At 37.0% G+C, this 12,867-nt stretch overlaps 1 protein-coding gene across 5 annotated transcripts in view; it reads left to right on the top strand.

Annotated features, from left to right (window-relative positions):
- The first annotated feature begins 1,268 nt into the window (after positions 1-1,268).
- thsd7ab (thrombospondin, type I, domain containing 7Ab) overlaps positions 1,269-12,867 on the top strand; it is a 117,333-nt gene continuing 105,734 nt past the window's right edge. For 2 of the 5 annotated variants that reach the window (XR_013823713.1, XR_013823714.1), the window contains exon 1: positions 1,269-1,727. Coding sequence is in view for 2 of the 5 variants with exons in the window: in XM_079894865.1 (XP_079750991.1) it covers positions 1,595-1,727 (133 nt within the window). In the remaining 3 variants the exon portion in view is untranslated. The remainder of the gene's footprint in view (positions 1,728-12,867) is intronic. The other 3 variants (XM_079894865.1, XM_079894864.1, XR_013823715.1) reach the window with 2 other exon arrangements.

Here is a 12,867-nt window from a genome sequence, read left to right as displayed (position 1 = left end):
CTATTTTTTACTCTTTAGTTGTTTGTGTCCAGCAGCAAAGATTGATCTAGATCAAGTATAAAGCATCCAAAAACAGTGTCTGGATGTATCAGTCAGTTTTGATGTAGTCAAATTTGTTACATGCTTTTTCCAAGCAGACTCTGATGCACTTCTCTGTTCACACCCAAGTTCGGGTAATCGCTTTAACAACCATACAAAGTGAATTCTGGTTTCAGTTGGACTTGGGTCCACACCAGAAACTCCAGTGTGAAAGTGTCTTGACTCCTGAGCCTCACACACTTATGTTTAGTCTGCTCTCATGCCAGTATCTAGCACTCAAGATCACAACCTGAGCTATTGAGCTTAGGAAAGTGGATTAACAAGACAGTCATTAAGATTTAGTGATCTCTGCCCTCAGAATGACTTCTGTCGATATGCTGAGAATGGATTGAGTATGTAGTAAGATTGTGTGATTTAAAATAATTTGCTCATACTGTTTGTCAGTGTCTGAAATTCAATGTTTAAAATCATATAAAAACCCTACAGTAGTGTAAATTTGCAATTAAACCCATTTTTCTTCCATAATATGATGCATTTCAGAGTGAAATTCCTTCAGTTACCTGTGGCTCCAGAGTAATTAGCCAAATGGCAATTACGGCTCAGGTGATCGGTTTAATAATAATTTATTCAGATTTGAGTGTACATGAGCAAAGATGGCACAAAACTACTGTGAATAAATCAGTTTTTATTTGAATTTTTTTGCCATGTTATCCAAAGGAACATCGCCTATTTGAAGAGGCAGGATATCATGAGTATATCTGAAGTATTGCATTTTGAAAATAGATTACAAACAACCTTTTTATTTTCTTCAAAGTAGCATGCACATTGTTCACAAAACATCCAGGAGCATCTATTAAGAAAGTAAATGTGTGTTCATTTTGATATCATGCTTTCAGCCAGAGCATTTAGTGCAACTTGACACTTTCTTCTGCATGCATTATTAGCTTTCAGTGGTCCTTTTAACATTTTGGGCGTCTCGAAACATCGAAGAATCGCTTCATTCAACTCCAGTTCCTTAATACGCAGACACAAAAAAAATGTGCAATATGGAGTTCATAAATCTCCCACTTTCTCCCTCCCTCCCTTAGCGACAGCACTCCCCTCTTATCTTGTCTTCTTTAGCGTCACAGGAGCATGGCGAAGGAGCGTCCTTGTGCCCTAAGCTCAGGAGAGAGAGAGAGAGAGAAGGAGAGAGAGAGGGAGAGAGAGAGAGAGAGAGAGAGAGAGAGAGAGAGAGAGAGAGAGAGAGAGAGAGAGGGAGAGGGAGGGAGGGGAGATGCGGCGTCAGTCAGCTGCAGTAGGCAGAGGACAGCAGCAGTGCCGGTAACTGTGGCTGCCGTTCTTTATTGTTCATCCAAAGCGTTCTCCTTTTCCCTCCAGCCAACCAAAGGAGCAGAAGACGAGGAAAACCGCCACATGCACCTTTCCTTCAGGGAACGCTAACTGAAGAGGCACGCAAACTCTTTCAGTCTGTGCGACTGAAGTTCTTTCTCTGCTCTCATTGGGGTTTCTTTTCCTCCCGACCGAGTGGATTTTACCCGACTCAGGGGGAGCCATGGGACTTGGGGTTAGGGGTGCAAGGACAGCGTTCCTGTGTTTATGGAGGTTATTTTTACTGCTCTGTGGAATCTGGAGCGTTTGCTCCCAAACGACAGGAGACGGGAAGTCGCTGTACTTCTGGGAGACAGGTATACGGCTATTTCCATAAGTACCTTGATGGATGTCAGTGGGATATGAAGGTTCCAGATGTCCTCTGTCTGTACAAAGTTGCATTGTAATTAGTTTTATTATCTGGTGTGATGAATGAGGGCAAGTAGAGGTCTTCACTCTCACTTCTAAACAGCTCTGCGAAGAGTGTTTGATTTATTTCTCATCATCCTAATTTCTGATTCTCAAAGTCTGCACTGTAGAGAATGTGTCCCCGTTTCCGCACAGTAGGCTGTCTCCATTTTCCCAGGCTGATTGTTCGATTTCTTGTGCTAGATAAGAGCCATATCATTATTATAATGAAATCTGACAGTATAATGGAAGTAGCTCCGAGGTACAAAGTAATAGAAGTTATTTGACTTTTGATTGTGAATTTGGCCGTGTTTCGCGGTCACCTCTTCTGTTCACAAAGGCTGTTACAGTAAAAAATGTCTAAAATATAATATTATATATTTTATTAGTAATTATAAATATATTAAATAATATAAATACATGTTTGTTTTAAATTATATTTAATAATTCTGTTTTTGTTTTACATAAAGGAAATAATTTATAATTAATCATTTCAATATTTCCATAATATTTTTACATTGTGACAAAACACATCTCACCCCCTAATTCTCAGTACTGTAATGCAAGAACAATATCATTACTGTTATGCAAAAAAAAAAAAAAAAAAAATACAATAATGAAAATCATTCTATTGGGACAGTTTTATTTAAAATAAAAAATAGATGCATTAATTTCAGTACAACATATACATTCATTTTGTAATGAGAATCAGTGATCTGATAAAAAAAAGTTCAAACACTTTCATTACAGTTTGTACAAAGCATTCAAATCAAATCTTCATTTGCAACCTGGTATGTGATCAGCAAAAGTCTAAATGGGCAGTTTGGATTTTCCCATTGGCCAGAGCGACGTCCCGAGTCAATGTGCAGTTGTCACTATGTTAGTGAATTTTTAAAGAGGATGTAACCACGTAAGGAGATTAAATGAGCTGCTGGGATTTATACTGTGAAAACATCCCTAGTACATGCATGCAGAGAAGCGGAGTGGCAGGCAAACTTAACCTACATATCTCTCTCCTGTAGGTCACAGTAATTACAGATTATTGGCTCATTTCATTGAAAAACATCTGGTGAAAATGTCGAGAGTCTATCTTGGATGTGCAGATCCATGATAGTATCATATCTGTGCCGTTTGACGGTGATAGCGCTCGGGTGTGATAATGTTATTGTGTTTTCTAGAGCGCTCAAGGGGAGGGAAATTTAGTTTTGACGTATGATGTACTGTATGCATAATGAATCTGACCGTAGAAGCGCCCGGGCTTCAACCTGTGGGGAATTGGCTCACATCTCTGCTGTTTTTTGGCTTCACAGAAGAGCAATAAATCTGCTGTCTAGGGCTGATATCCCCCATGATGGAGATGTTCATATAACAGGCCTGGAAACACAAGTGCTCTAGAAGGGAGTACAGCAGTGTGCCTCGAAATGATGGTTAAAACCTACACGCTTTTCTTTAAGTGATTCTTAATGGCTGTGTTTTTCTTGCTGCAATCGATACCGCTGGCATACTTGGTGCTTTTATTTCTAATAATCAGGCTGGATTAAATGGCACGCTGGTGTCTGTACATTTCCCTCCCTGTTTGCTGTCTGAACGGGGGTTTGATGTTCAAATATCCCTGGAGAAGACCGGAGCAATTTTGTCCTTATCTCCACATGCCTCAGCCTCCAATTAGAAGAAGTCTTTTCTTATTTTATCGATACGCAGTATTGCGCTGACCCCCACTGCTCCAGATCTCAGCTGCGGCTCTCATGTGTCTCAAAACAGGCTAATATTCCTCAGGAAGGATTCTTAATTAAAGAGGGAATTTACTGGCCTAAATTGTTTGGGTTACGGCAACCTTGACTTGTAGGCTATTGTTGGTTAAATAGTGAGTAGCATCAGAAATTAAGAGGAATAATGCATCATTCGATTTGTAGATTACAGATAGTTACTAAAGCAGTAAATCATGAGAGGCCGTCAATTACTTTGATTTCTCCACAAGCAAGGAGAGATTTTAGGCACAAAGTAAAGTAGAGAACTGGCTTATTGTTTTTATAAAACTGTGCTAGCATAGAAGTTGACATCAAAGCGGCTCATCTAATCAGAATTCAGAGTCTGAATATCTTACTAGACTTTGGTAAACCGACTTTTTCATATCATCAGCTTTCCTTTTCTTTGTTCCATATACCAAAGCATATTGTTTACTATACCCATATATATAGGTATATACTCCTGCCAAAGATGAAAATCTGTAATTCCAAAACTATATGCATTTACTTTCTCCTGCGGAACACAAAAGAAGACATTTTAAAGAATGTTGGTAACCAAACAACATTGCCCATTAACTTGAATCGACAAAAACACTGAGACTTTTTAAAATATAAAAGTAGGCTATACAGTTTGAATCAGCCTGATTGTAAAAATGAGAGTATTTTCCTTTTTGGGTGAACTATCCCTTTAAAAGGTATCCGTTTACCTTGATACTGCTGAAGAAGTGTGTACTCTTTCTGTTAGAAAAGCAGCACTTCCCTTTACTTGCTGAAGGCATTGCTCACAGCTCTAGCCATGTTTTCTCATGTGATTTCATGAGATCCAAAGTGCACATTAGGACACGCATTAGGTGGCCAAACTTAGAGACCACATACAGTGGATTCTGATTAAAAACAGCAACGTTCTTCTGGTTTCATAATGAATCCATGAGCATAATACCCATGTTCTATGAGTCAGAAGAAACACCTAAGCCAAGTTATTATTAAATGACTGATACCCTATTACGCTCTTACATAAAGGAGGTGTTATATGCTGGTGTTTTAATTTTGCTGGTAATACTTTTTCTTATCAAGCTGAAAAGACTTCTTCCAGGCTGGCCCTAGCAGTTTATTTGGGTTTGGTTCTGGTCTGGACAGGATCAGGTGATGGACATCAAAACAAATACCTGCTAACCAACTATTGGTGGTCTTTTCAGCAGGACAATGTTCTTGAGTTGTTGACCTTATCTTTCAGGTTCTTCATATCAGCGTTTTTGTTTCTGGATTTTTAAAGCTCCAATTCATGTTTTTTCATAGAAGCTTGTGGGACTCTGCAAACCTTTTTTGGATTTAATTAAATTAATTATTTTAGCTGTCAGTTGTCAATGAAGATTATTGGAGTACGTTTTACAAGAAAATACTATTTCATTCTTTCTACTTCAAAATTTTACATTTAATAAAAAAAATTGTAATTATTTGTAAAAAAAAAAATTTTTTCTACAACAATTTTTTTTGGTATTGTGTTCAACATGTAACAATGTTTCCTAACTAGTTACGATGTTTCACCAAATAAAGCCAATCAGAACATAATTAATGTTTAATCTAAAAATTTTTTTTTTTGCTTGTATTGGTTCAGTTCTGTAGGCTAACCTATTGGCTATACTCTCAACCAATAGGAATGGTTAATGGTTGAACTCATGTGTGTGGCTCATGCCTCAGCAGGGTTTATCCACTCTTAGAGCAGCAGAGATTACCCAGATTACGCTGGATTCTTCTCTTGTCTCCTGATCACACAATCCCTCGAGAACAAAGTTGTGCTGTCAGAGCTTTTCACACTTCACACCATGTTGACTCTATAATAAGGCTTGTTAATGAAGCAGGAGCATGCAGGTTGCATTCTCTTAAGATCTTTACTCCACCACACACACACACACACACACACACACACACACACACACACACACACACACACATTGTGCTTTCATGTTTTATGGGGACTTTCCACAGACATAATGATTTTTATACAGTACAAACTGTATATTCTCTCCCCTTACACTAACCCTACCCCTAAACCTACTAATCACAGATATCTTTCTGCATTTTTACATTTTAAATTTTTCAAAAAAACATTACTTAGTATGATTTATAAGCCGTTTTCCTCATGGGGACCAAAAATTTGCCCACAAGGATTTCAGATATTGCCATCTTTGTGTGGACATTTTGTCCCCATAATGTAGGTTTACCAAGCCATACACACACACACACACACTGGCTCTTTGTACATGCTTTAAGTCAAGTATGTCCACATAGACTTAGTGTGTTTCCAAATGCATTGTAGTTTATCGAGTAAAGACGAAGAGCATGAGATCAAAGTCCACTTATATTCCAAATAACTGCTGTTTTAAGAGATGTTGCAGATTCCTCATCTCAAAATTAATGAAAGTGGAGTGTGCATTAAATGGGAAAGAAATGTAGGTGACTTAATTGTCACCTTCATTCTGAGAGGCACATAAGGAAATGTTCTGGGTGAAATTTCGAACTCATTTCAGAAAATGCATTTTAATGTCACCCCGAGTGACCCTGATTTTCATATGGACCTACAGGCAAGTGAACTCTCCTACTTTAATTGGTTAAAAAATACTCCAGCCCCCTGGTAAAGGGCTTCAGATTTAGGACGTGCTGGTTTTCTCTGAATATTTTATTCTCTCACAGAATTTTTAATGGCATTTGAACAGTTTGGAAAATACATTTCCCTTGTGTGATTGAATTTTTTATTTCTGCTTATTTTGAAGCGCCTACATTTAGCTCTAATTTAAGAAATCTGCAGTCCTAATTGCACTGCGCATTAAGAGTGTGAACTCCCCAGAAGCAGTTTGATCGTGCTCATATTCACTAAATGGAGCGCATCCTATTCTCTGCACACTTTAACCACTGAATTATGGGACATATTCCTTTGGGATGAAATGTGACCCTGGATGCATGTTCTTAAGTGCTGCTGCTGATGTACAGTGGGTATAAAGCTAAAGCGTTTTCATTATGTTTATTATATCATTTCCACTCGCGGTCACATTTTTATTTTCTTCACCAATTGCTCATAATGTCCCATAGGGAATAATGAGTAAGATTCTGTAATATTTGTGGAAGTCTCACAAAACTGTAAGCTCTTTGTGATGATGTGTTCTGTACATTCAGAATAGCCACTGTACACTGGTTAAATGGAGACATTAACTCTTAGGAGTGGAGCCAAGGATAATTTTAGGGTATTATTTGGGGATATTCAACTCTCCATATTATATATTATGTTCCAAGTAGCACTTGGTGATACAACTAAAAAATGAAATTTCAATATTTTTAATCCTTTCAAAGATGATCAATTTTATAGCAAATACATACAATTTGAGTTAAAAGGGGCTTTTCTCGCAGTCAAAAGCACTATCATTTAAATTAAAACACCATTGTAGACAATTATACATTTTTATTGCAAAAAGTAGAATGTGGTTAAAAAAAAAATTTAACAATGACAGTATTTCTACTAAATCAACACTATTTATTTTCATGTTGTTTTTAAGTGTTTAATTATTTTCATTAATTAAAAAAAATATTATATTTCTTTTGGGGAAAAAAACAACACTTTTTTAAAGCAAATATCAGAAATAAGCAAGCAATATTAGCCCTAATATTTTTAACTAAAACAGTTGTAAAATGGCAGATGGTGACTTTTAATACTGTCATATAGCAAGTTATAAGTGTCATGATCTTTAGGAAACTTAATGACAAATAAAGAGCATGTTAAAATGTTACTTCATTTTGTTAAAAAACGTTAACCTATTGTGAATATTTTTATATATCATTCAGCCTAAATTCCAGTATTAAAAAACGGCATTTGTAAAACCCACACATCGACCCTGATAGAGCGAGAACAGACTGTTGTAAGATCCAGTCTTTCTAGGAATATTGCTTTTTAATCCCTCTATTTCGGCAAAGGAAGAACTACACCTTGCCAGTATTTGTCACAGTGAAGGCATACAGTTGTTACATAATCAAGCTTTTTTTGCCTCAAAGGGTCAGTAAATGTGTTACAGCATAATAGTTTATTTAAAAAAATCTGCTTTTTATGAAATAGGTCGCCCTTTATGGACGTGCATGTGTGGTCTCAGTCCTGCTGGGAAAATGGTGTTTGTTTAATCTAAATGGCAGAGCTTACGCTAAGACCAAGGCATCTCTAATATGGCTGTGTTGTGTGGATTAAAGATTATTCTAGATCCATAAAGTTTATTTAGTGTGGCATAAGAGGATTAGTCCTTTACACCATGTTCCACAATGTCTTAGTGCCAGACCACATATGATTATTACTTTACAAAGCATTGGTTAAAAGAATAAGGATTATTTTTGGGGAAAAAATGGTTTGAGAAGAATTGTAAGAAAGAAAGAAAGACTAAAACTGAGATTTATTCTGCATAAAGCTTTATAGAGGTGATCTGATTGTTCTATGTCTGTGTTTCAAATATCTAGTAAGCTGCCTACAGGAGGCATTTTAAAGTGCCCCTATTATGCTTTTTCATATAATACCTTTCATGTAGTCTGTAGCTGTTTGAGAAAGTAAAAGGTCTGCCAAGTTTCAAATATCAAACTTTATACGTTAAGACAGACGTAAAACCACCGTTACTGTTCTTATCACAGTGTATCAAGTGGTGAGGAAGACTACGGAGCTGAAGTTCAGATATGGTATTGGAGTTTCGCTTTGAAACGGGCTGTAAGCATTAGACCAATCACAACAGACTGGGCCATCTGAATAATCAGAGCAGAGTAGACCAATCACAACAGACTGGGCCATCTGACCAATCAGAGCAGAGTAGACCAATCACAACAGACTGGGCCATCTGACCAATCAGAGCAGAGTAGACCAATCACAACAGACTAAACCGTCTGGCCAATCAGAGATTCATCAAACATTCATCAACGAGCCAACAACATTCGTATATGCAATGTAGGGCTGCCCCCGACTAAAGATATTCCTAGTCGACTAACACTCCTGCATTTTAGCGATTAGTCGAATAATCGTTCATTTATTATATTAATATAAAAACTTGCGTATATACAAGGAAAGGTATAGTCCAAGTTGAAGTTTAACACTTCCATATGACAGAAAATGCTAAAGCATGATATTAGCGCGTTCAAAATGAAAATTAAGCGCTTAAAACAGAATAGTAAAGCGTTTAAAGTATACAGCGCTTACGGACACAAAAATCAGTGGCCGGAACGTTAGGCTAATTATAACATAAAAACAGCAATCAGACTGTCTGTGCATTTTAATAATTTATTATCAAAAATACAAACTGTAACAGTTACATGTCAAAAAAAAAAAAAAAAAAAAAAAAACAGTTTTGAATAAAATAAACTAAAATTCGTTCTTTAAAATAAATTAAATAAACTCATTAGTAACTTAGGCCTAGTACAAAACAAGGCAAAAAATAGAATAAAATAAAAAAATACTGTAGCAAAAACGCTGTTTGGTATAAAAATACAGTGGAAAATTAATATAATTTTTATATTGTTCAAAAGGAAAATTAACAAAAACGAACAATTTAATAAATGCACATGGCACATCGCACAACGCCAAAACTTAGAATAAAAAAGAAGGCGGCAAACAAATCAACAGCCTAAGTATTTGATTAAATTGTTTAGAACAACTATATTTAAGACAAAATGTGGAACAAATAATTTAAAGAACACAAATACAAATAAAAAATATCAGAGCAAAGCCGCAAACTGCCATTAAGACGACGGATGAGTCTTGACCTTAAACAACAAATTGCAAACATCAGACAAATTTTTCTTACAGAATAAAAAACAACTTCTGCATTATATAAAAACGAATAAATAAAAATAATATGTATTTATTTATTTGTATAGCCTACCCCTCATAAAAATACCCGTTTTTTTTTATTTTTTTTTTTATATAGCCTAACGGATAGCAAACAGAAACACTACAAAAAGGAAATTAAGCATTCTTACCTAAGCTTTCAATTCGATTTTATTTTTTTCATATTATGTGAGAGGAACACCAGCTTGTCCACATTGTTGGGAAGAAGGGAGCTTCTCGACTTGATCACAATGAAGCCGGCCGCTCTGATGGAGTGGATGTGGAAGGGATACAGTTTAGCTGCTTTAGGCGCCGTTCACATATCGCGCCTAAAAACGCGTAGAAAACGCTAGGCGCGCCGCGTTCTCCTTTTTCGAAAGCGCTAGGGCGGTTGCGCTCTGCTAAGCAACCATCAGCCGCACTCTCCGTTCCAGTTGTCACGTGACCTACGGTGCGCTTGCGGCATTCTGAAAAGTTGAGATGTTTTTATCTCGATGCGAAGCGGACGCGCTCGGAAAAAACGAGGGGTCTGTACATATATAAAGTGCGCTTTGGTATACAGCGAGGCACGAGATCTCATTGATCTCTCGTTGCTTTGATGTCATGTCATACACTAATTGCGCAGCCCCTGATTGCGTAATTTTTTCACGTGATTTTTTTTTGCGACTAACCGACTAATGAAAATGTATTCGACCAAGCCCTCTTCATATCGACTAACGTTTAGTCGACTATTTGGGGGCAGCCCTAATGCAATGCCAGGTTTGTATATTATCAATACAGCACTTTATAACACTGAACTTTATTGAAACAAATTGTGAGTCAATTCTGTTGCTTTACATGATGACCGCTATTTGAATGCCTATGTAGAGCATTTCAAATGGTCGTCAGCTATAGGGTGTTGTATTACATAGCAGCTCTCTTTTTTAACAGAGCATATGTGTACAAACATATACTATACTTTGTATATTTAAGGCCAAACAGAGTGACCTCAAATATTTTCAGACGCGTCTTCAGCAAGAGGATGAAAAAACTTAATACTCTCTGACAATACCAATTGAAAGAGGTCAGCAACTTCACATCCCTGCTGTGGATGTCTTTCTGAACTCTCTAGAGCAGAATGAAAGAGACCGGCGGTGTTCACCTAGAGACCCTGAGCACCTCAACAATGTACATTTCAAGAGGTCTTCTTTCATCTTTGTGAAGCAACACTCCGCTTTTCAGAGAATTCAATGAAATGGACTCTGTTTGTGAGTGCAGTGACATTTAGTTGGCCGATAGCCATTGTTCCTGTGGATTATTGGGCGAAGGAAGTAATGCTGTGACTTTTTCTGAAGTTGTATGGAATGAAGAATTATTTGAAATATTTTAACTAGTTACTTATATTGCTAAGGCAAGCATCACTATCCCTATTAATATTGCTCATACTTAGCCCTAACTATAGATTGTATCTGAAGTTATAACTTTAACTAGGTATGCAGTATTAAACTTAAAATGTGCTAAAGGCATTAACGCTACTTCAAATTGCATAGAAACAACCTGTCATTGTTGTTATGTTTGCACAGGCAGAAATATAGTTGTACTTATTGTTGACTAGATTTTCGAACTTATTTTGAATAAGTATTTGCTTTGTGAGCATAAAAGAAAAAGTGCTTTAGATGTAATCCGGGTGTACTACATTCGCCATGTTGTCACTACCAGCATCAGTTGCGTTGCTTCACTGCCATTCATAAATCCTCTCCCGTGGCCCCATGGGATAGTAAAGTGTCCATCGAATGCACACTTCAGGATCTCGCCTGAAGAAGTGGGTCATCCGAGTACATTTTGCCTACACTATTTCATGAGTACTGTGAGTCAAAACATTAAAAGAAATCCTACCAAACCCAAACTTTTGAATGCTAGTGTATGTCTTTGCTTTTTTATCAACCTGTCATTGTCCTCTGGGTTAGCTAATGGTTAGGTTTAGGTACACGGTTTCGATTATCGGGTTATAATGTTTCAGGAGCTTACTGTACTGGTTTGATGTGATTTCATATAACCTGCTCCCAGCATTTGCCCAGATTGCTTCAGTTAACACACTCAGCAGAACTTTCCCCCTGAACCTTAATGTGCAAGTTTGACTCTCACTACAGATAATCATGTTTGACAGGCTCTTGGATGTGAAAGAACAGGCAGGTGGTCAGGCCGTCTCCTTTACCCCTCTGCTTTTCTAGTTTTTGGTGTTCAATATTAAACCATCCATTCATTCATACTACTTTTTTTTTTTTTTAATGTGAATAAATGCCTAAATTCAGTCTGTTCATCATATAAAGCGATCGAGTCTCATCAGAAAATTTGGACTAAACCGCTCAATTCATATGAATTAGTTTTACAGTCTCCATGAACTTTTTGAAGTGTCAAAGTGGTAGTTGCGTAGCTGTCAATAGAGGGACAGAAATGCTCAGATTTCATCAAAATATCTCCTTTTGAATTGAGGGTGAGTAAATGATGACAGAATTAAAACTATCCCTTTAAACAAACATCTCAATTTAATCTATTTGCTGTGTATGAATTTTAAACTCATTTGATCTCATTTGTGATTTTTCATATGGATTTCATTTGTGACCCCCCCCCCCCCCCCCAATTGTGTACCATTGTGTGCAACTTTTCCAGTCTCTTCTCTCTCCATCCTTCTCTCCTCTCTGATGTGGGTGTTGTTTGTAGCGCCAGCTCTCGCTGTGGCAGCACCTCCACATTTACACCCAGGCACTGACGCCTTCAGATCTTTCATAAAGGCTCAGCGGGCATGAGTTTCATCTCTGTCGCACCTCCCTTTACAGTTCACTTCATTTACTGACACGATGCCAATAATAATGTCTTTCATCTTCTCTAATTACTCAACTTCATTACTCCAAACCTGCCCTCCCTGCTTACATTTCCACAAGCACCGTGACTTTATGCTGATGAGCTATTGATATTTTCGAGTGCTGTGGGTTGTGGGATATTATCTATGTGACCCATATGGGTGAGCATATGCTTCATATTCATGCTTCCAAGAATGAAAATTCTGTCATTTTTTACTCACTCATTATGTCATTCCAAACCCATATGCTGTTATTTTTTTCCTTGGAACATAAAAGGAGTATTTTCATGCAGCTCTTTTTCAGACAGTGACAGTTCATAACTATTCAGTATGTAACGCTTCAACAAGGACTACAAAACAACATTAACAACCTTAAAAGTTGTGTGCAGTGTTCAATGTCAGGGGATCCCAAACTTTGTGTGAGCCGAACCCCTTTGACATAAAAATGTAATCCTTTTTTATGTACGTTTTTTTATTTTGATTTGTTTTTATTTTATTTATTTTAATTGGACATTTTGATTTAATTAATCATTTGTTTTTTATCAACTCACAAACCCCAGTTTTGGAAACCCTGTTAGATTCGATTCGATTAAAGTTTATTGCAGCCATGGAACAAAATGTTG

Source organism: Squalius cephalus, assembly GCF_949319135.1.
Source record: "Squalius cephalus genome assembly, chromosome: 15".
In the NCBI taxonomy this organism is placed as follows: domain Eukaryota; kingdom Metazoa; phylum Chordata; class Actinopteri; order Cypriniformes; family Leuciscidae; genus Squalius; species Squalius cephalus.
The sequence above is the reverse complement of the archived record's forward strand: the minus strand, read 5'-3'. Positions and strand labels throughout refer to the sequence as shown.